The 25,032-nt window shown below is 37.3% G+C and overlaps 1 protein-coding gene across 4 annotated transcripts in view; it reads left to right on the top strand.

Annotated features, from left to right (window-relative positions):
• slc24a2 (solute carrier family 24 member 2) overlaps nucleotides 1–25,032 on the top strand; it is a 107,268-nt gene that overhangs the window by 73,551 nt on the left and 8,685 nt on the right. For 3 of the 4 annotated variants that reach the window (XM_031890425.1, XM_031890427.1, XM_031890424.1), the window contains exons 6-8: nucleotides 3,723–3,773; nucleotides 20,904–21,002; nucleotides 21,947–22,065. In XM_031890425.1, the coding sequence (XP_031746285.1) occupies nucleotides 3,723–3,773; nucleotides 20,904–21,002; nucleotides 21,947–22,065 (269 nt within the window). The remainder of the gene's footprint in view (nucleotides 1–3,722; nucleotides 3,774–20,903; nucleotides 21,003–21,946; nucleotides 22,066–25,032) is intronic. The other variant, XM_031890431.1, reaches the window with a different exon arrangement.

The following is a 25,032-nucleotide window of genomic DNA, read 5'->3' as shown; positions in this document are numbered from 1 at the left end:
TCTAAAATTTGAGCATATGGAAATTGCCCTCCATTGCATTTACTGTGAATCAGACAGATCTAACTAACAGAGGAATTGACACTCCAAACAAATTGCAATCCTGACTTTAAATGGGCTTCCTAGTCTTTTTGCATAAACACACATGCAGAAGTGGTTTCCTTTGATGGAATTGCTTTATATCTATAAAGCAGAAATTTCTTCTCCTGTGGAGAGCTTTGCGATCTAAAATTGCTTCTTACAAAGACTTGTGCTATGGCTCTTAATATCTGGGGACAAGTGATTAGAAATATGAATAGCACAGCATGCTCTGTAGCACTTACAGTATATGCTGGAAAAGCAATTTTTTAGTCCACTGAATATCTTTTATAAAATTCCACTTTAACCTTTATAAAGCCATTTTCAAATTTGCTATTTAAAAAGTATGTTTGAAAAAGTATTTGCAGTTCCTTTTTTTATTTTTTAAATGTGGCTTTATTTTGTAAAAAAAAAGTGTATATCAGACAAAGGAATAAATTGAAATATTAATCCTATCTCTGCTAGAATCATAAGTGCCCTATTACCCCCTTTCCCTATGAGTACCCTGTTTATCACATCATTATTCATAATATATTTTGTCTGATCAAATAGTCCACTATTCAGTCTCCTGTAAATATTTGTTAAGACCAAGGAAATATCAAATGTAAGAAAAAAATCCTTATATTCAAAAAGAACTAGTGAGAGAAATTCAGCACAACATACAAACTGCTTAATTACAGTGCTGGGGTTCTGAGTTCAGTTCCAACCTAAGCATTTTTTTTCAAAATATTTATAAATTCTTCATGTTGTAACTGTAACATTATACTTAACATTTTTGTAGTATATAAATAAAGGATAATACAATAAATTATGCACAATAATAAGCACAAAAAATATTCACAATCTTTTACCAATCTTGGTATTTTCATTTTGGACGCATTTTTACTTGGCAAGAAAAAACATAACTGTGTATCACTGCTGCCTATTAATACATTGGAAAGGGGCGCTCCAACTGTTGTTTTCCTGGCAAATTGTGCTTTCTCCTTGATGCTGGGGGGTGGGAGGGGCTTGATACTCTTTATCATACACAGTTCCTCCTCTGGTTTTTTATCAAGCTAAGATTGTTGTATTGCAAAAGAATTGGGCAGTGTTATGTTGAAAACAGCAAGCAATTGCTTTTTATAATCATGTATGGAGTATTAACATATTCTGTAGTATACAGAGGTAGCTCTTATATCCTGATTGCAATCAGAAGGGTTACAAGCCATTACTCTCTATAACTGGCTTTTCTGCAGGCCTACTTGGCCTTAAACACAACCTGTCTTCTCTGACCCCTAACTTTTCTCTCTTGCCTCTTGCTGGTCCTTTCTGCAGGCTCAAAATATAAAACAAGAAGATCTACAGCAGATCTAGCCGCTAAAGCGTATTTATTGTCACACTACATGTTTCAAGCCTACATGGCCCATGTCAAGTGTAAACTTTTCTGCAGCTTGCAGTGTATACATATATAATCAGTCAATATTAACCTTTGTCATCTTTTACCTTGAGCCACCATTTTGTGACGGGCTGTGCTGATGTGACCTAACATGTATGTGTGCCTTGGTGTGTTTGTGTACACTGGGTGCAACCCCTAGTACTAAAACAAAAATTTTCTATTTAGGATAACCCAATGGCACATACTACTAAAATATCTTTATGTGAAAATGGTTTATTTAGATGAAGCAGGGTTATACATGTGGCTGATTCTTGCAATATTATCTGCAATGTTCATGGGGATAGCTTTCCTTTAAGGCAAATGTTTTGTTAATGAATCACATCTGGAGGGTATCTCTTTCTTGGTGTCTCTGTATCTTTAATTGTGTATTTACATATGGCTCTACTAAATGGGGAGTTGTATTAATTCTGACATTATACAGTAAATATATTAGGAACCATGTCTGATACAAAGTGTGTGTTGGATGGATATAGATAAAGCATTGAAATTTGCGCTCTCATTCATGTGCAGTTGCCTGGGTGCCTCTATGGCCCAATAATAATGCTCTGACAACATTTTTTCTATATTTTCTTTATGCTTTATATACCCTTTCCTAAAGATGAGACAGTTTATATGAATGGTTTTGATTGATGCTTTTTTAACCATTGTGAGTGGCAAGATAATTGCTGAGCGATCATTAATATTACACAATATTCTTTACAGAGTACTCTATTAATTCCTGTTGCAGGCTGCTGAGCACTTTGTGTTTTAAGTGATTTAAAGAGCATCTTGGGAATAGTAAGAGGTGCAAGTAACATGTTAATAGTATGGTTACATGAGTGTTCAAACTCAAGCACCAATATGTAAACATCTACGACCCTTTTGAGCGCTCCATTCACGAATTTTGCTTAAATGTTTACAAGTAGGTTTCCCTGCTAGTATGAACTGATTTTTTTTATATATAAAACTTAAATCCATAATATATTAGCCTGTAATCATACGTGTAAGATATTACACGTATGATTATATATATATATATAGAATCCATTATAAGAAATGAATTCTAATTTTTAAAAATTATTTACTTTTTCTCTGTAATAATAAAACAGTACAGGTTAGGGATCCGTTATCCGGAAACCTGTTATGCAGAAAGCTCCGAATTACAGAAAGGCCATCTCCCGTAGGCTCCATTTTAATCAATGAATTTAAATTTTTAAAGATAATTGATTTCCTTTTTCTCTGTAATAATAAAACAGTACATTGTACTTGATCCCAACCAAGATATAATGAATCCTTATCGGTAGCAAAACAATCCTATTGGGTTTATTTAATGTTTCATAGATTTTTTTAGTAGACTTAAAGTATGGAGATCCAAATTATGGAAAGACCCCTTATCCAGAAAACACCAGGTCCCGAGCATTCTGAATAACAGGTCCCATTCCTGTACCTTGTTTTTCCTAACTAAGCTGCATGAATCTATATTGGTGGTATTACAGAAAGATCCCTTATCCGGAAAACCCCAGGTCCTGAGCATTTTTGATAACAGATCCCATACCTGTATAATGTTTAGATATTTTTGCTAAACATTCTCCATTGTATTGTGTTTGAACTCAGTAGTACTTGCCTTCGACAACAGCAGTCACATGTCCATCTGTTGTGAAAATGATATTACACCATCCTGTTTTTTCAATGAAGCCAATCCTTGTTGTCATGCAAAGCTGCTACCTGCCATACATGGTAAAATGGTTCAAATATTATGCACAGTTGTGTTAATGAGAATATTCTAAAACAATGTTTAACTCAAACAATAGATGGAGATGCAAAATAAGGCAGTAGTGTTTCCACCTGACTTGGACATGTAACATCTGTAGTGACCATAAAATGTGATCCCTAAATTCAAGTCCCCAAAATTCCATATCCAAAGATCTTTGTGCTATATATTGATAAAACAAACTTTTGCTTTTAAAGCATTGGTGAGCCAGAAGAAGTTTCCAGTTTGGCTTTTTTAGTCAAGCATCTACATGTTGTGTGTATATATATATATATATATATATATATATATATATATATAATAAAATGGTACACTAAAGATGCATTTTATAATTGGCATGCTGCTAGATGGAAAAAAGTCACAATTATGTTACATGGCATATTTTTATCAAACCTGTATTTTACTTCCAGTTAATTTTTTTCTGGTCCCTTACCCTTCTGTTTCTTTACTGTAACGTTGTAGAGATTGGAGCATATGGAAAACTAAAATATTATGACACTATGACTGAAGAAGGTAAGACTCTTTGGCAATACCACACTCACGCTAGCATTTTGCTGTATATAAAAACGTATTTTCTTTTGCTTTTCTGTAATTTCATATTTTTGTGTTTTTATGCTTGCATGATTCACCAAGAGCCGCAGACTTTTTGTGTCATTCAACGTGTAATTGTATCTGGTTTTCTTTTGAGGCACAGGTTTCATAGTAATGATTTAAATGTGATACGGCAACTCTGCGTTGAGTCTGCTTGGCTATTATACACAAGCCCTGTGTTATGTTTTATGCATTCCCTGAAAGGTTGCATGTATAATTAAGTGGTTATTATTTGTGTTCATGGTATGTTAAGTATCGTTCTGATTATTTCTATTGTATTGCCATTTGGGGAAAGGAACACTGATTAGTAATTACAGTAAAGTGCCTAGTCTGTTTCTTATACATTGTAATTTGGATTCCTGTGCCTCTTCAACATCTTCATTTTAGGTTTTTGCAAGTAGCTAATACTTTCAGAAATGAATAAATCTGCATTCAGATAATAGGGGTATTTAATATTGCCCCAGGCAGAAATGCAAGAGCACTAAGCGGTGCAAGAGCTCATTCATACAGCACTTCTGCCTATGCTATGCATAAGGCAGGAATTAAGAACAAGGCCCTGGTGTGGCCTGCATCCTCAACGCTAGCTAAGTTGCATGCCTGAAGGACATGCAAGTTACCGATGGTATGGGGGATGCATAAATGCCCCCCTCCAACCCCACTTAAATAGAGAGCTGCAGCCAGTGCTCTATTCAAGGGGGTAGGTGCAGGTCTCTGTGCTCTGAAACAGAGTGCAAACAGCTACAGCAACACAGCAAAGCAAGGCAGCAGTGTGGAAAGTGCGCAAAAAAGCCTGACTGTGTCTTTTTTGGACTTTTCAAATTGCCTTCATTGCTGTAAATGACCCCTAGTATTTTGTTCACATTCACAATAAGACTTAAAGGCTCATTTAGGGCCATCCATGTAAATGTGGTTAGTGATAATTTTGTTTTATCCAGCAAACCAGGACTCAAATGCCTTGCTTACAGTATTGCAGTAAGAGGAGAAGAAAGTTAATAAAAATATAAAATATACTGTTGTGGTCTGCCATAGACTATACTCTATAGACTTAAAATGTCTAAAGCAATTTATTGTGTATGGGTGACAGTAGAGTTATAAAAAATAGACATTCCATAAAATGATATAAAATGAACATCATAATATTTTGTTACCTAGATACAACTTCCAACAGAAAAATTAGCATAAAAGATATCTCTCTATCTGTGCTTCAGAGTAACTTATTTTGCCTGTCACTTGCTGCCATCCTTCACTGCGGTATAGGGGCATTAATAAACACACAAGTGAAGATTATCCATCTTTCAAAAAATATTTAAAATTCCATGGGCACAAATCTCATTTTACAAAAAAATTTGGATATACTTATTCATATTTTGATGGCCCAGTTTATTATCATGGGTAATGCTGTAACCCATAATAACCAAACTATGATTCTTAAGTGGTTATGTAATAAAAGCCACTTAATTTGCCCAGGAATAATAACCCATAGCTACCAAGCTATGATTCTTAAGGGATTATGTAATAAAAGCAACTTAGTTTGCCCTAGAGCAGTAACCCATAGCAGGTAGAATATACTGGTCGCCTGTATGAAAGCGAACATCTTACTGGTTGCCATTGGCTACTGCTTCTGGGCAAACTTAGTGCCTTTTATTACATATGAGGGTTATTGGTAAGGTTAATTAAGGTAAGATTGCAGCTGTTGTAACAGTATTTGCATCCAACATTGATTTTACCAAATTATTTGAAAAACATATTCTGAAAACTGCAATCTGTACTGTGTGCAGATCAGTACTGTGTACAATCAGTATGCCATGTTCTTACATTGGGGATACAATGATTTGTTCATTTGATTTGGGATTTAGTTAATATCTGAGATCCTACAGGATTCTCAGATTGACCATTGACCAAATTTGCATATTAGTGTTTTAACGAACCAAAGTTTTTTGACTTTAAAACTGTAAACAACAATTGATTACAGTTTTTTTATTATGTAATTTTGGGGGGGATATAGATTGTTAAAAATGGAAATAGGGTTTACATGCTGTTCAGTGTTTGTGCTAATTTTTTGTAGAGGATTAATCTAATCCTAATAATATGGATTAGGTGCGCCTCAATTTCACATAGACTTCTATTACTTAGATATTCAAAATCACCTCGGGTTTCTCTGGCAAAATTTAGCTAAATTTAGCTATGCTTAATTTGTCTATAAAGATCTCCCTTCCAGCTACATATCCTTTTCCCCTTCTCCATACCAGGGCCATAGGAGCTGCCCCTCTTTTTCTGGTGCTAGATGATTTTCTTCCCTCACTACTTCCATTTACCCTGTGTGTATACCTGAGAACAATGCATATGTTTGGGAGATTCCTGCATTGTCTCTCTGCTAAATGGTAATGGCATGTTATTGGCTGTAAGAGGGAAATTATAGCTACTATAACCCACCTGCACCTGACCATAACCCACCCTTTAGGACACCAACCAAGAATGTGCTTTTCCTGGACCCAAACCCCCAAGCGACATCATGGACATCTTCCAGGTGGAGGGTTCAAAGGAAGAAAGGTTCAATGCAGTTACATTGAATAGAAGGTTCAGGGGCTAAAAGTGAAAGGCCTGCAAATACCACCAGCCAGGGCTGATATCAGGGGGGTACAGTGGGTGTATCATTCAGTATAATGCATGGGTAGTGAAGGGGCAATATGTTTGGGGAAGTTTGAGTACATCATGAGCAGGGTGTGGTATTGAATGTGCTGGTCTTTTTTCATTGGGGCCCTATTCTACTTGTTGTCAGGAGAATGTTCAGGGGCTAAAAGTGGAAGGCCTGCAAATACCACCAGCCAGGGCTGATATCAGGGGGATACAGTGGGTGTATCATTCAGTATAATGCAAGGGTAGTGAAGGGGCAATATGTTTGGGGAAGTTTGAGTACATCATGAGCAGGGTGTGGTCTTGAGTGTGCTGGTCTTTTTTCATTGGGGCCCTATTCTACTTGTTGTCAGGACCCTCTGCCCATGGGCCCAGGTTACCAATGGGTTAAAAACTGGAGCCTCCTGGTGGGGAGGGCCATGCTACCTCAGTAGTATGAGGCCCCATAATTCCTAACATCAGCTCAAACCCTCAAAGCTCTTTTATGCAAAACAGAACTCCTGGCAAAAGAGTCACTGTTCCACTTCCGCATCCCCGGCTTCATTGCGGTCCACCAGTGATCCATGGGGGATCAACTGGTGGACTGCGATCGACTTATAGGCCACCCCTGCATTAGGGTTTAGAACCATACCTACGGTATATGCTGATCTGATCCCATGTAAAGGCAGGTAGTTGGCTAGCCAGTCTAAAATGAAATCAGATTATTTGTCATTTGTAACTTAGTAGCCTTAATAATCATGAACTATGTAATTTATTTCATGAAATACACAAAAATATGTAAACCACTTTTTTTCCTTTCTATGCTCTGAGATCTGCCAAGATTAGGCAGAGCATTTACAGAAAAGAAAGCAGATAGATGTGGATTGCATTGCATTTTACAAACGAGTGGTTATATTTTAAGTTCCCATCAGTAAAATACATATAAATGCTTTAGGAATATAAAAAAGGCAAAAAGCCAAAATACTACCATTACTGTTACAAGGTAAGAAATCTGTTTTTTTAAATATTGATTGCTTACTGAGTCTTGTAAGATGATACAAATGATGTTCGATTATATGATTCATTTATGAGGTTTCCCTCTGTTTACACGTGCATTTTCATGGCTTGCATTATACTATATCATCCTTTCATTTCAGGCTAAAATGCTATCATCTTATTTTTTTAATACTCTTCTGGTTTCAAAGCTGCCACCATCCTGAAACATCTGTGCATACCCAAGGGTGACAGCTCAAAATCCTGGCATTATGCCTCTGATGGTGTTACCCTTCTAAATAACCTTCATCTACGAATTAAATGTATTGCGTAAAGCAGGCAGGAAGGACAGATGTCAGCCTATGATGCTTGGCAAAGGAGGGGTGAATTACACAGCAGACCTTTTTAACCATTTTCTATATATGTGTCTTCCTTTCAACTATTTCAGCTATTCCTTACAACGTTTACAACGATTTATTTTATTTTTTACAGAAAATGCTTTATTTGGTTTTAGTGATGTCAGCTGTTTTAAATACTTCTCTTTTCCTTTTATTTATATCCTACATTTATTTGTGACTTTGAGAAAGGTTAACTCCCATGTAAAGCCTGGTGATTATCTGAGTTCTGCATGTTTCCAATAATGAATTTCTTATAAAGCTAGGAAGTGAGGTGTAATTTGAAAACGTAATTAAAAAGTTTCATAGAGTATGCACTCCATCAGAGAATATGCACTCCAGTGTGCACTCCATCAGAGAGTATGCACTCCATCAGAAAATATGCACTCCAGTATGCTCTCCATCGGAGAATATGCACTCCAGTATGCACTCCATCAGAAAATATGCACTCCAGTATGCACTCCATCAGAAAATATACACTCCAGTATGCACTCCATCAGAGAGTATGCACTCCATCAGAAAATATGCACTCCAGTATGCACTCCATCAGAGAGTATGCACTCCATCAGAAAATATGCACTCCATCGGAGAGTATGCACTCCATTTTCAGGGCTGATTGCCTGGGTGTAGAGTCAACAAATATAAATATTTATACATGACTAATGCCAAATATTCTGCATAAGGAACATAAAAACCTTAGAAATGTACCACTAAGACATTTGGTTTGGGCACTGAACACAGCACTTTTTGCAGTATCCAGGTTTGGCTTAAGCCCCAGGAGGAGATTTATCAATTTTTTTTTACCGAATCAAACTTTTCATTACTAAAAATCTTGTATTTAGATTATTACTCTAAAACACAAATTTTTCGTTATTTAAAAACCACAAAAACTCTTATAGAAAACGAGGCCATCTTAAAGCTGGTTAGGTCATGTAGAAGTCAATGGGAGCTGTTCTTAGCAAATTGTAATTTATTTTCTTTAAAGTTTTAAAGGTTTTTAAGGGATTGTAACATCACCAAAATTCTTACAAAAATAAGGATTTCAAGGTACTTGTATTCTTATTCATTCCTCATTTTTGTATTTGTTCATGCTTTTTATATTCGGATTTTTTAATAAATAAGTAAGGAAACATTGAAAAAAAACTTTAAAATTACACTACTCTGAATGTTGACAAATATGCCCCTCCATGTTAGGTGAACCGAATCCAAATGGAAGAGGTGTTTTCTCTGCTGGTGGTAAAATGGACGATTCCGTGTGCAGACACGCTGTGTATGCAATAACAGGAATGACAGAAATGAAAGGGATCCACTTGTCACTGCACACATGGGGTAGATATCAGTCAGAAAATACATACATATATCTACCTGTGTGCGCAGTAAACTGATCTTATTCATTGCTATCACTACCCACATTATGGCAGTGGTGTTTTCTCCATAACAAATGTGTAAGAGAGTTGTATATTGATAATCTATGAAAAATCTATAAAAATCTAAAAATGCCAGAGCCATAGGAGCTGTCCCTCTTGTCTTGCTGGTGCTGTAGTGTGCGCCCTATTGGCTGTGTATGTGGCTTCTGGTAAGGGAGTCAGTCATTTGTCTCTCATGTGCAAGTTAAATATATGTTTGTGTGTGTGTGTATACAGTTGCAGGTAAAAAATTCTCTCTATAGAAATTCCTAAATAAATACCATAAATCTTAATGAATCAGATAAAAGCGAGTGTTAAGATGGCCATACATTGAAATATCTGCTCATTTGGTGAGGTCGCCAAATGAGTAGATCTTTGTCCTATATGCCCACCTTGATGTGGGAATGCTGGACGTCAGGGCGAGGACAGCATCAATAAGCCAATGTGGTCCTTGCCCAGGGGGAATTTTTAAACCTGTCCAACTGATATTTTGACGTTTTTCAGACAGATATCGGTCAGACAGGCGTGTTGAAGTAGACAGATAAGCTGCCAACTTGGTTTTGAAGGGGTCTAATCGGCAACTCCCTGTGATTGGCCTTAATACAGAGGTTTTCTTGTGTTTGTGTCTGTACATATTCTCTGTGTGTGTATGTATTTATGCATGTTTGCAGCCATAATATTTCACTTTCCTTTTTAAAAGATTTTTTGAGTTAGTCCTTCAGAAATGTATACATTTTTTTTAAACAAGTTTTTTTTAAATATGAGTCAAAGGCTATCTTGTTTTGATGGTTATTGTCTATATGCTTCTTTTATGAACCACCTTGTCTGTCTGGTTTACTTAATTGTCACTTAAAAAAGAGTGCTGCATCTGAAGTATAGGAAGAAGTCACAGTAGGTTAATGTACTGCTCAGTTCAAATATTAAAATATTTATATGGTATTGATTTCTTCCTAAAGGTATACTTGCAGTCTGGTACCCTACCTTAAAAAGACTTGCATGTAGACTCAACAAAGCTGCTATTGCAGAATGATTTAAACATTTTTTAGTGACCTAACTAAAATCACTCAAGTCTTCATCCTCTGCACATTATTTTGTAAAAATGCCTAGTAGATATTTACAATCCACTTACAAAGTTAGCATGTAATAATTTGATAATTTCTTAAAAATTCCTTTTTCATTTTACTAATTGTGTTACCTCTCTTCAGATGTACTTCCAATACTAAAACTGGCAATAGGATCTTGTGCTAAAAATATCTACATTCTAACACAGATGCTTGAAACTGTATTTTAAAATACTTTAGAAGATTACCATTGCCAAGAAGCTCTAGCTATAGGAAGCATAAGTAGATTTGTTTAAGAAAAGACCTTGGTATTTTGTAAGAACCAAAATACTTACTTACTTTGTATTTTCTATAAAAGTATCCATTCCCTTTTTTAAAATAAGTTGTAAGTGGTTGGGAAAGTGAAGTTTCAAAACTTTGCCCCATTTGCTGCTTCAGTAGTAGTCCACACCAGGGTGGATTAATTATTCTTTTGGCCCAGGGATTTACCCTTGCTCTGCTCCTGAACTGCCATAGCCCCGCCCCTTTCGCAGCACTGTGCCCCTTTAAATTAAGGGGCACAGTGGACTGCCCAGATTGCCCTTATGTAAATCCACAACTGTTCCAGTCCCAGTACCTCAGCACCCAAAACAGTTTTTGCTGTCCTACAGGATCCAGGAAAGGGAGATGAACAAGTCCATGCTTTATAGGCAGATGGGGGATGTTCTTTTTTCCCATAAAAACAATCAACGCACCAGAGGTCACCCCTTTAGATTAGAGGAAAGGAGCTTCCATTTGAAGCAGCGTAGGTGGTTTTTCACGGTGAGGGCAGTGAGGTTGTGGAATGCCCTTCCTAGTGATGTGGTAATGGCAGATTCTGTTAATGCCTTTAAGAGGGGCCTGGATGAGTTCTTGATCAATCAGAATATCCAAGGCTATTGTGATACTAATATCTACAGTTAGTACTAGTGGTTGTATTTATAGTTTATGTATGTGAGTGTATAGATTGGTAGGTTTGGGTTAGGTGTGCTGGGTTTACTTGGATGGGTTGAACTTGATGGACACTGGTCTTTTTTCAACCCTATGTAACTATGTAACTATGCTACAGGGACTGATTGACCAAGTTACTAAACTATAAGTTGAAAGCAAGCATTTTATTCATATTCGATCTCTTTTCTGTCAGGTTTTACTATACATAAAATAATCTGCTGCAGTTAGACAGTCAAGTTACTAATAGGCAAGAACCTAGATTTTGAGTCACGTTCTGCTGCTCTCCTGGTGTGAAACCATGTGTCTAGATCTAAAGCATGACTTTTACACTAATTGAACAATATTTGACAGATCTGGTATCAGATGCTACTCTTAAGTGTATGTGGCTGCACTGAGTCATTTTTGTGACATTCAGAAGATGCCATGTAGGCAGGCACCAGTTGCCTACTGAGAACAAACAGTTGGCCAAACAGATTGCAATAGTTGGGTTATACCTATTATTAAACAAATCATAGTAACATAGTAACATAGTAAGTTGGGTTGAAAAAAGACATATGTCCATCAAGTTCAACCATAAAATCAACAATCTGAATTTGCCTGTGAGCAATAAAAACACAAATATCAATATATTATCCATTATCTGCCCAGGTTAGGTGGCACAGATTCTGTACTGGGTACTGTAGTAGTACCCAGAGACACAGCCCCAGTACAAATACAGTTATATACTTCAATGTCTCTAAAAGAAATAATTATATTCAATTATATTAATGATATTTAAATAAAGCACAGATCCTAGCAATCATTTTAAAACTTATCTGAAGGTGCCCATAAGTCCCTGTGTAGCAAAGAGCAAGCATGACTTTCTTATTCAGTAATACTGTGCATTAAAATCTGCTTTAATTGGACTTTAAAATTACCTTAAAATTTTCTTATCTTTTTTTATGTTACTGATTGTAAGTCATTATCAAGCCTAAGTAGTTTTCAAAAGTGCCACCTTATTGCTGTTGTACTGACTCATGAAGAAGCAATCACATCCAGTCATCACTTAGATTGCTCCATATGCATATTCAGCAGGTACAGAATGAAGGAGATCAACATGGCTGTAACTTTTGCTCTGATCTGTAAGATCTATCTCTTATATTCCATTTAATTACAATATTTCCACTAATGGATGATGGGCAGTATGATAGCAGCACTCAACTTTCAATTTGCTCTTTTTATCCTAAAAATGAAACACTTATTTCTTTGGGAAACTTTGGGAACAAAGAGATTTTTTTGCATTGGCGTTTATGGGTAAACTGGGTTTTTTGCGAAAAATTACATGGTGAAAAATTTCACTCATCATACAGTTTACCATATCCCTAAAAACAGACAATCATGGGGCATGGTGGGTCAAATGTGTAAGCTTATGGTAAATTAGCCCTTCTGTTTACCACAAGCCACGCCATATATCAGCTGGGCTGAGACTCAATCCCTCAGGTGTGAACCCTCGCTTAGTATGGAGGCCAGGTGGTTATGTGTTGTATTTCTTAAGAAATGGGTGCCAGTGGTTCTTAACGTTGAAACAATGAACTGTTTATTTACACAGCCACTTAGGAGTAATTACAGCACAGAATAGTTAGGTGATAGCATCCCACTGAACAGGCAGTACTCATAACAATTGGTCGCAATAACTCTCTCCCTGCAGGGCACAATGGGTTAACTCCCAGCTTTCAAGTATATTCTTCCAGTGGAACCTGGGTGATCACTTTCTAACTCTAGGTCTGTACACTGGGAACCCTACTCTGGGCAGTATTATACACGGAATAATAATCCCTCTGCAAATCCTTGTCGGAGCCAGAAGCCGTCAATAAATAGCCCTGCCTGTCTATCACACATAGGGGGAGATTTACTAATCCACGAACGGTCCGAAGGTGTCCGAATGCATTTTTTCGCAATGATCGGTATTTTTGCGACTTTTTCGCCGCCATTGCGACTTTATCGTCGCCGGTGCGACTTTTTCGGATATTTTCTGTGACTTTTCCGTCGCCGTCACGAAAAAATCGGATTGGTTTTTCCGCCTTTACAACCGCTGAATACGAAAAAATCGCGACGACTAATAAATAGTCGTGCAAAATACGATAAAGTCACGACGGCGCCGAAAAAGCTGCAACAAATGCGAAACATCGCGACGGCGACAAAAAAGTCGCAAAATTTTTGTTTCCAATATGATTTTTTCTCTTTCGGGATTCGGATTCGTGGATTAGTAAATCTGCCCCTTAGTGTGACCTATAACAGGAGCTGCCTATTCTGTCTGGGCCTACCTATTCCCAAATTCCACAATATCTCTCCTCTGCTTGTTTAGGCAGAGAGCTTCACAAAATGGCCTCCAGCCTCATGGCTGCTCAGCCTTTTATACTACACCACAGTGCTACCTTATGGCCAAACTGTGGAACTGCAAAATGTCATGCTATTACCCAGTAACAGGGACTTATTTCCCATTACATTAAGGACTCTTTATAGCTGTCCATATACCACAGAGTTAGAAAAGGCATAATTTTCCAGTTCCCTACAAATGTCTAGGCAGAGTTTGCAGCATAGTTTTTCCCATAGTATAAACAGTCTGCCTCCTCTGTATTTTTCATTGGAGAAGGTAATTAATATAGACCAGTGTTTTTCAACCTTTTTTGGGCAAAGGCACACTTGTTTCATGAAAAAAATCACGAGGCACACCACCATTAGAAAATGTTAAAAAATTTAACTCTGTGCCCAGCAGCAGTGCCCCCCTAGTACATTGGTGCCCAGCAGCAGTGCCCCCTAGTACATTGGTGCCAAGAGCAGTGCCCCCCTAGTACATTGGTGCCCAGCATCAGTGCCCCCCTAGTACATTGGTGCCAAGAGCAGTGCCCCCCTAGTACATTGGTGCCCTGCCTACGGCACACCAGGCAACATCAGCTAGTGTGCCGCGGAACAGTGGTTGAAAAACGCTGATATAGACAATTATTAACACTGCAGCAAAGACTCTAATAGTATGTCATTTCTTAATTAGTGGTATAAAGTATAGGAAAAAATTTTTTACACCAGCAGACCCTTACCTCCTCCAGAGAATTACTACTTGGTGCACAGCCTAGAGAGTCGGCACTCTCCAAACAGTCCGGTCAAAATATTTCAGTCAGCACAACAAGTAAAGTGCAAGCAGGGCTTAGCCCCTGCGTGTTTATTCAAAAAGCAACGTTTTGGGGGCATACTCCTTCGTCAGGCATACAGACACACCAGTGCACATGATTAAATAGTCACAACATTAACATATGTGATTGTTTGGTTGATATATTAACCTTTAAAATACTCTAAAAAACTTTATCCAAATTGTGCAATACATAATTCACAAAAACTTTGATGAATTATATTATACAAAATTAACCATCCTTCCCAGTATTCAGTGTCCATAAGTGAAACCTCCATAAGCAGGGCATAATTCAAACAATGGGTATAGATCTGCAAAATTAATACATAAAAATCCATAAAAACATACTCCATCAGTCTTATTTAAAAACATTATCCCTTTAAACAGTTTCCTATGTCCTTAACATTCATTATTGTTACATAGTCTCAATTTAACCTTATAACCTTTTAACAATGTAACCAATCCTATAAAACCTAAATTTTGTTTCCAAAACTAACGAAAGGTTACAAGATCAAAACTCAGACTCAACCTGAAGCAAGAAAGGATTCCCTGTCATTGTAGTATAGGATAGGATCCATTATCCAGAAACCCATTATTCAGAAAGCTCAGATCTGTGGTTGTTTGGAGTTACAGGTATGGGATCAATTATCAGGAAGCCTGTTATCCAGAGGTTACGGGAAGGCTATCTCCCATAGACTCAATTATAAGCAAATAATTCAAATTTTTTAAATTATTTCCTTTTTCTCTGTAATAATAAAACAGTACATTATACTTGATCCCAGCTAAGGTATAAATAATCCATATTGGATTCCTGTAAAAATCCAGAGTGTTCTGGATAAAAGGTCCTATACCTGTATGATATATGCCGAACATGATTTAAATTAAATAAAAATAAAAAGTTTAAAAAAAAAGTAAGGAAAAAAAAGACCTAATTTTTTCCACATATCCAACAAATCTAGCCAGACTAAATAGACAAGCAGGCTAAATTGTCCAATATGTTCATATCAAAAATGATACAGCAGTAGGGAACAAAGAGCAAGAGAAGGGCATTCCATAGGGAGAACTAGCAGCTTTGAGATTTGTAGGAAGGCTAAAAAGCTCCATAGAGATGGTTTTACATTCAAGGGTCCTTTAGTGATGAGGACCATCCTTCAGGGATTCAAGGCAGCAGAGCCAATCTATTAAAAAATCCAGACTAGGAACAGTAAATACTAAAATCAAGGAGCATGTAGTTCTGTGACTTGAAATTATTAATGTGCTGAAATGATTAATGATACCTAAATGAAAACTTTATTGCAGCAAGAAATCCATGAACTAAGAGTATACATAAGGCAAACCAAATTAAAATGAAACTTCTCATAAAAATCCATAATTGCTGTAATGTAATGTAATAATATAGATTTACACAAGCCCCCTACATTATGGCATCATTGTGAAGTTCATCCTTCTGCACATCTAGTTAAAAGGTTGATTAAATTAGTGTATTTAGTTTACAGTGTTTTTTGCACAACTCAGCATACATTTTTAATGATTTGTAGTCAAATTACTACGAGCAACTGTAATATTACAGGAAGGGCTGGAGTACTAAGGATTGCAAAGTTGGACTTAGAGACCATCTATTTTTCTGCTTACTGTCCATTCTGCTGGGCTTGGTGCCTTGATCCATAGTACATCACTGACTGGGCAAGAGAGCCCTGCGCTTAATGTACAGGTCTCCCCAGTGCCTTGCTTTCCAGGTGCTTCTGTCTTTCCTCAGTTACATTTAAGCTAAGGTTGTGCCAAGGAACTCCAATGTTCTGTCTACATCCACCCCTCCTCTATGGAGCACCACCCGGATTGCATATATATAGAAAGAGGCACAATTCTTAGTACTCTATCCTCTCAATGGGAAGGGTGGGATTAGTGTATAATGCAAAAAACATTTTCTTTGCACTGTGCACCTTGCTCCCTTCCCCATTTATAGATGAGCTTTCAAAGTACATAAATACAGAAATAAATTCAGAGTAAAAGTTATCACAATAGTTTTTTCTTAACAGAAGATCTAAAAGTTGGATTCATCTTCATCAGATAATAGTTTTTTTTTCAGAGCTTATTTAAGTGTTTTCTAAGAGCTTCTTGAAATTTGCATTTGAATCATTGGCTGATTTTTATTATTTTCGCGAATCTTGGCAAAAGTTCAAGAGGCATCATTAAATCTGGGAAAAGAACTCTAATTTGAAATTATGTTGAATGAGAATTAAATAAGAAATGCTGCCATGAAGAAGAGGCTGATTGAAAGAGAGAAATAACAAATGCTCAGTTGTTTGAGAACACACCACTGAGATCATTAAAGCTATCTCAATCTATTTTATTTAAGGGTTATTGTAGGAACCCAGTTTACAGATTTCATGTCATACCAGTTGCAAGGAAATAGTTTCCCAGGAAAAACTGCATCGCAAATTATAGGAAGTCTTACATTTTTCGATATACTGGCACACAATATTTTCTCTTTAAAGTAGAATTTGAAGACTTGGCAAATAACTTTATATGTACAGGACATTAGTTGAAGGGTGCAGTTATCTTTGATTAATCCTTTAGCTGAACTAGGGCTTTAAGGGGTGGTTCATTTCCTAAAAATAGAAGGGTTTATTCCACTGAATGTTAATTGCAGCTGTGATACATATCCAAGACTGAAAAAATGGCTAAGCCTTTTTTGATGAATGATGTTTGTGCAGGTCAAAGGAAGTGGAAATTTAACATAAAACATTTTAATTTGTGCACCACAGCATTCTGTATTGAGGGCAGCCATGCCAAGCCATCATCAGCCTGACTCACTGCATCCCCTGCAGGCCCCCACCAGGCATTCCCCAACCCTTATTTTCCCTTGCAATTTACCAATGTGGTGATGCCTGATAATCATGTGCGGGCCAGAGTAAGAAATGCAAAAGGAAGGTAAATGCATAGGGTCCTGGCTCCACCCCTGTTGTGCCCATTTATCTTCTGTCTACCCCTAGTTCTAGCCCTGCTGTAAGCTAAGCACTTGTGCACGCATATTAAAACAGCAATACAGACAAATGTGTTGTGGAATGCCTAGAAAATATTGTACAATTGTGTATAAGTGTATAATTCGGTACATGCTGAAATTCAAAGCACATTTAAAAAAAAATATGTTTATGCATAATTTAGATGTTGGTATTGGGGAATTTTAGTATATTGCTTGCCAACAACAAGAAAATCTATATTAAGAACAGAAATCATTCCGGATGCAACATGTTCAAAGGGGTATCTGGACTAATTGGCAAACAGTGGTTCTAAATACTTCCTAGTAATACTCATGGCTATATTTGGGCCCACTGCCACCCTAGGTTTTGGTTTGGCAACTTTTGCAATTTTGACCATATTGCCCTAATCCTCTCGGTCAGATATATGGTGCCTTAATGGGCCATCTGTTCTACTGTTCAGTAAGATTAATGGCACAATGGAGATTTGTGTCTGGTACTTGTACCCATCTGGAAATATGAAGCTGCTTTAAACATAAATGTATTGTTATAAAAGGGTTTTTTTTTGTAAGAATTTCCATATCAAATTGTGATACAATTTTTTACATAATAGTTCCACTTAATATTCTTATAGTAAACTGGAATTTACTGCAAACATAAGATACAAATTAAGTCCCTTTTGTATATTAGTATACATCTGAAACTACCAAATAGTAGATCTTACCTTTAACAGTCGTTAAAAACATTGCCATCATCATGCTTATCCTAATTATTATATTTGCTTGCTTGATTTTGCTTTACATAATGATATTTATATCATTCACTAATTTGTTACTGCTAGAGTATTCTGTACATTACTAGGAATGATTTTGTTAGGACCATTTCATTAATCATAGCTTAAATAAGTCCAATGAGACAATGTGCCTGTAATAGTTCTAAGGATAAAGGAATCTTTTAATAATAACATGAAATTGGCTTACTGTTATCTACAAATTACCTTTTTCTCTGTGCATTTGCTGGGTAGTTTTAATTGTAAAAATGTGTGCCTTTTAATGAAAGAAAGGTCTCTAGATTTGTCACATTTTGCATAGAATTGGATTAAACACTATTAATGTATTATGCAATGTTAATTTTATTAATGTAAAGTCTGTGTTCCAGTTATGCATCAGTGGGATTTATGTACATAATCTGGGTATATTTGCACCACTGCAACAACCCATAGCAAACAATTATTAATTAAATATGATCAAGTCTAGCAAGGATAAAATATTAAAAGCAAATCTGTGGTTGTTTGGAGTTACAGGTATGGGATCAGTTATGTGGAAGCCCATTATCCAGAAGTTCTGATTTACGGGAAGTATCTCCCTTAGACTAAATTATAAGCAAATTACAGAGAAAAAGGAAATCATTTTTTAAAATTTGCTTATAATTTAGTCTAAGGGAGATACTTCCCATAAATCCAGAACCCATTATCTTGATCCCATCAAACATATAATTAATGCTTATTGGAGGCAAAACAATCCTGTTGGGTTTAATTATTGTTTACATTTTTCAGTAGACTTAAAGTATAAAGATCCAAATTATGGAAAGCCCCCCTTATCCAGAAATCCCCAGGTCCCAAGCATTCTGGATAACAGGTCCCATACCTGAACTGCATTGACAAAACTCAATATAAATAGAATAACTTTATACTGAACATGGCATCTTCTCAAAAATGTGCTTTTCTAACGAGGGCCAGAACTAGGGGTAGGTAGAGGAGGCACCTGCCTAGGACAATGATGGGGCACCAGGCAGCTACCACTACTGCCAACCCTAAAGGTGGCCATACACGAGGCGATTTCGCTCGTTGTGCGATGAACGATTATATCGACAAACGATCGTATGGCGATCGAGTTCCCATACGATATGCCATCCACGGGCAACGATAATTCGGGAAAGATTTCGTCGCATCATTATCGTAAAATACGTACGATCGTACATCTACGTACGATCGAATGTCGTTGACTTCCGCTGCTGGCAATCGTGACATGCGCAGAGAACAATCGTTGAAAGACAAATGTCTGACACTCACACCAACTGGCAGATTTTATCGTTAAACGACCAAAATTTTTAAACCTGGCCGATCGATTTTGGGGACGATAATGTCGGCTCGTTTAGTGGGCCGACGATCGTTCGTACACCACCAACTATACGATAACTTAACGATAGCATCGGATCGTTCGGGAATCGGTCGTTTGTAAGTAAAAAATCGGTCCGTGTATGGCCACCTTTAGTCTGCCCACCCTTTCCCCAACCACTTGTCACTATGCAGTGTCCCCATGGCTGCGCAGGGGTGGGGAAGGTGCGGGGGCTAGGTGGCTGGCCGTGGTGCCTAAGGTGCCCAGTTGACTTGGCCCTCCCCTTTTTCTAACGTATGTTACAATAAAACTATGACATTTTCGCATAGCCTTTATGTAACATATACAAAAGTATAAACATGTTTAAAAAAAAACAAACAAACAAACAAATTGGAAACCTATGTTTTCTTCCATGCCTAGCCTGTAGCCTAGATGTCTCTAACCACAACAGCTAGGTCTCTTATCTGCATTCTCTTGCCATAGATTCATTCAGGTTTCATTATGACCTTAAGAAATCTATAATGCAATCTGCTTTAGGTTACTGCAGTTTATTTAGATTGAAGTGTTAAGAATGCAGAGAAAGGAATTTTACAGTTCACTATATGAATCCCTTAGGAGTAGAGTGAAGTTTGTATTAAAGGACACCTATCACATAAAAAGTGTTTCTTCCACCAGAGGTGTACGCAAACAAAGTCTATGATTAAATGTCAGATGGGCACGAAACGTGTTGGACTTTGTGAGATGAGTGTATAAAGGTTTTTCTCTTTCTATTTTTGTAATGGCCTGTTTTTGGATTTCCAGAATGCTTTTTTTTCTCCTCCTTTTGTTTTGATGTTTAACGGTTTGTTCATTCCCTTGAGCTGGGGGTTGGGGTTTGGAACACTTGGATTATCCTGTTTACTTTGGTGAGTACAGTTTATGGATGCCAGTTTGCCAGAGATTAAAAAACACATACAGTATATATAGATGCAGTCACTGGCTGACCTGAAATCCAAATCTGACCAACCAGTTCAAATTATTCATATTAGATTTTGATCAGCTCACATGAGGGAAGGATTAAAGGAGAACTAAATTCTAAATTGAATATTGCTATAAATGCTGTATTTTAAATACTGAACTTACTGTACCAGCAGAGAGAATCAGCACCCCTGTAACAGTTATGATCCTGGCCTTCAAAGTTGTCCATAGTACCTCACCATCTTGGATTTTGTTAGGCCATCTTTTGAGTGCCATTGGCCCTTAGCTTGGGAGTTGTCAAATATTAAGCAGAAAATGAGATGTGTGTGTCACAGAAGATTAATTAATTATAAAAAAAAATTGAATTACGTTGATTTGTTTTTCCTCAATGCTTTTTAAGGCAAGTTCAGGGAGAAAGCATCAATCCTTCACAAGATGGCTAAAAAGAAGTGTCAGGTAGAAGACAGTGAACGGCTAAATGGTGCTGCCAGCTATACAGGTAAGTCCAGTTTATGTATTATACAATGTATTATATAAACTGGTGCTAATATACTTAGTAAAAACATACATACATAGAATGGTCTGTGTCTATATCTGTGTGCCATTTGTTAGTTCTATGGAGAGAAATCAGCTTTTTTTAATGAATTATAATTGGTAAGAATCTGTGTAATAGCCCAGCCATAGACACAATCAGCCCTTTACATCTTACCACTATATTTAAAAAAAATGGGAATATTGAATGTATGGTGCCTTTAAATATGACCATGAGGCTTTATTAGTAGAGGTATGGGACATGTGGTTTTCCATAATCTGTATCACCATATGTTAAGTCTGCTAAAAAAATAATTTAAAGATTAATTACAGTAAACCCAATAGGATTGTATAACTTCCAATAAGGGTTAATTACTGTATATCTTAGTTGGGACTGAATACAAGGTAGTGTTTATTTTTTTAAAATTAGTATTATTTGTTTAAAATGGAGTCTATGGGTGATTTGGAGCTTTCTGGATAATAGGTTTTCAGATAAAGGTCCCCAGATAAAGGATCCCATATCTGTACAGTTACCAATAGCAACCAATAAGCAATTTGTTTTGGATCAGTCTGCTACATGTTAGATACATAGCCCTGATCATTACAGCTTATACTATTCAGAAGAAATGCTTTTGTCATTATCAATTTTAGAACTACATATATTTACAGTATATCTTTGTTATTTTGTTAGATATCATGTAAAAACAAAGTCCTTTAGTTTTCAACAATTTGCATTATGATCTCTTTTGACGTAAAAGGTGCTTATTATATTTGCTTACTAGGTTCTGGCATGCCTACATATCTTAAAGAAAGACTGTCAGTCATATTAGGGCCCTTACACCAACCAATGAGTACAACTATATATACTTATATATGTTTAGTTCATACCTTTTCAATTTTTTTTCTTTGCAGAAAAGGTTGATCTTCCCAACACTGCTAATGTAGAGTTTGAAGTGACACCACCAAAAGAATCTACAGGTCCAGTTCAAAATGGAAATGTTTCACATAACACTGAAGCTGGAGAAACACAGGTTTTGTGTCTTTTCAATTTGCTACTTTTATAATTGCTACATAATTTAACCCATTGCCCTGTTACAAATGTTTTCTTTGCATTTTAATGATTCACTTGACTATTTTAAAACAACCTTTCCTTTATTGCAAGGTATACGTTTTACTAAAGGAGCATGATTTCAGTTACAAGCAAATACATTCAAAGCTAAAAAATGGTATAGGTGGCAGCATGTTCAGTGTAAAAGGATGCTCCTGTAGATGCCAGATGCTGAGCACTGGCCTGAAGCATTGCATTGTCGGAGATCTAAAGCCATGTGATACTTAAGGCTGCCATCCCAGGGGCCACACACCCCCAGGGGCCCCACATACCTCCATGAGCCCCCGTTGCCCACGCATGCTCCCCACAGGGGCCCCATCCCTCCCTCTGAGCACACATAGGCAGACGCAGGGCCCATGGGGGTTGTGTCCCGCTGGCCCAGTCCGACCCTGCCTCAGTACTCAGAGCTACAATAGCCATGCAAAAAAAGGCATCTTATATGAGGGCCAGGGCAGTTTCACCTTCCTCAGCAAGACAAAAAAAACTCACAAAAGATCACCCCTACCAATTGGAAAAATAATGAGCCCACATTCTTTGCTGATGATCCATGCAGTGTCATCTGCCAACAAAGTGGCAAGGGCTGCATCTCTCCCACACATCCCAGATGATCTGATAGTTACATTGCCTGGCTTACAATAATTTGGCCATCCATGTGTGAAGCCATATTGCACACAATCTGGTTGTTTGGCTTACCAACGTGTCTTTTTCAGAAAAAGCTAATGCTTTCCATTTCATATTTTTTACCAGTTCAGCAGGCAAAATAACTTGTCAGTGAGGATTTGCTAGTATTCAGAATGCTTTCCTTTCTGTTTCTCACGGTGGCAGGCACACATACAGCTTAGCACCAAAAGAGTTCTGCGTGTGTCACACCTGATCCATACAGCAGTTACTTTCTCAACGTCAATGCACAGTAATAAATGTATTTTTTGGGTCACACACAAGATCAGTCTCAAGTATTGGAATGAGCAGCCAGTTAACTTGGTAACCTTTCATATACTTTGCTAAGGCAATGTAAAGTTTGAAGTGACACCACCAAAAAAATCTACATGCCCAGTTCAAAATGGAAATGTTGCACATAACACTGAAGCTGGAGAAACACAGGTTTTGTGTCTTTTCTATCTGCTACTTTTATAATTACTACATAATTTTACCCATTGCACTGTTACAAATGTTTTCTTTGCATTTTGATGATTCACTTGACTATTTTAGAACAACCCTCCCTTTATTGCGAGGTATATGTCTCACTAAAGGAGCATTATTTCAGTTACAAGCAAATGTATTCAAAGTTTAAAAATGGTATAGGTGGCACCATGTTCAGTGTAAAAAAATAAAAAAAATAAATAAAGTATACACTCACCAAAAGGATTATTAGGAACACCTGTTCAATTTCTCATTAATGCAATTATCTAATCAACCAATCACATGGCAGTTAATTCAATGCATTTAGGGGTGTGGTCCTGGTCAAGACAATCTCCTGAACTCCAAACTGAATGTCAGAATGGGAACGAAAGGTGATTTAAGCAATTTTGAGCGTGGCATGGTTGTTGGTGCCAGATGGGCCGGTCTGAGTATTTCACAATCTGCTCAGTTACTGGGATTTTCACTCACAACCATTTCTAGGCTTTACAAAGAATGGTGTGAAAAGGGAAAAACATCCAGTATGCAGCAGTCCTGTGGGCGAAAATGCCTTGTTGATGCTAGAGGTCAGAGGAGAATGGGCCGACTGATTCAAGCTGATAGAAGAGCAACTTTGACTGAAATAACCACTCATTACAACCAAGGTAGCAGCAAAGCATTTTTGAAGCCACAACACGCACAACCTTGAGGCGGATGGGCTACAACACAGAAGACCCCACCGGGTACCACTCATCTCCACTACAAATAGGAAAAAGAGGCTACAATTTGCATGAGCTCACCAAAATTGGACAGTTGAAGACTGGAAAAATGTTGCCTGGTCTGATGAGTCTCGATTTCTGTTGAGACATTCAAATGGTAGAGTCAGAATTTGGCGTAAACAGAATGAGAACTTGGATCCATCATGCCTTGTTACCACTGTGCAGGCTGGTAGTGGTGGTGTAATGGTGTGGGGGATGTTTTCTTGGCACACTTTAGGCCCCTTAGTGCCAATTGGGCATCGTTTAAATGCCACGGCCTACCTGAGCATTGTTTCTGACCATGTCCATCCCTTTATGACCACCATGTACCCATCCTCTGATGGCTACTTCCAGCAGGATAATGCACCATGTCACAAAGCTCGAATCATTTCAAATTGGTTTCTTGAACATGACAATGAGTTCACTGTACTAAAATGGCCCCCACAGTCACCAGATCTCAACCCAATAGAGCATCTTTGGGATGTGGTGGAACGGGAGCTTCGTGCCCTGGATGTGCATCCCACAAATCTCCATCAACTGCAAGATGCTATCCTATCAATATGGGCCAACATTTCTAAAGAATGCTTTCAGCACCTTGTTGAATCAATGCCACGTAGAATTAAGGCAGTTCTGAAGGCGAAAGGGGGTCAAACACCGTATTAGTATGGTGTTCCTAATAATCCTTTTGGTGTGTGTGTGTGTGTATAGATATATATATATTTTTTTTTTTTTATTTTTATTTTAGCTCAATGCAGTTACCAAGCTCTTTTGTGGCTGGTTGGGTATACAAGATATACAGGAAGGGTTTACATTGACATATGCTGTGATATGTACTAGGTGGCTTCACCTTGCAGGCAGCAATGCATGTCAGACAGGAAGTCCCACCTCCCAGTGTGGCATCACCAGTTATCTTTTTTATCTTTAAATGATCCACTGCCTGCCAAGAATAGATAAAAAAAATTACTAAACAATTACTATTACTTGATTAGTAGATTAGTATCAGTTCTACACTGATT

This window comes from Xenopus tropicalis, chromosome 1 (genome assembly GCF_000004195.4).
Source record: "Xenopus tropicalis strain Nigerian chromosome 1, UCB_Xtro_10.0, whole genome shotgun sequence".
In the NCBI taxonomy this organism is placed as follows: domain Eukaryota; kingdom Metazoa; phylum Chordata; class Amphibia; order Anura; family Pipidae; genus Xenopus; species Xenopus tropicalis.
The sequence above is the reverse complement of the archived record's forward strand: the minus strand, read 5'-3'. Positions and strand labels throughout refer to the sequence as shown.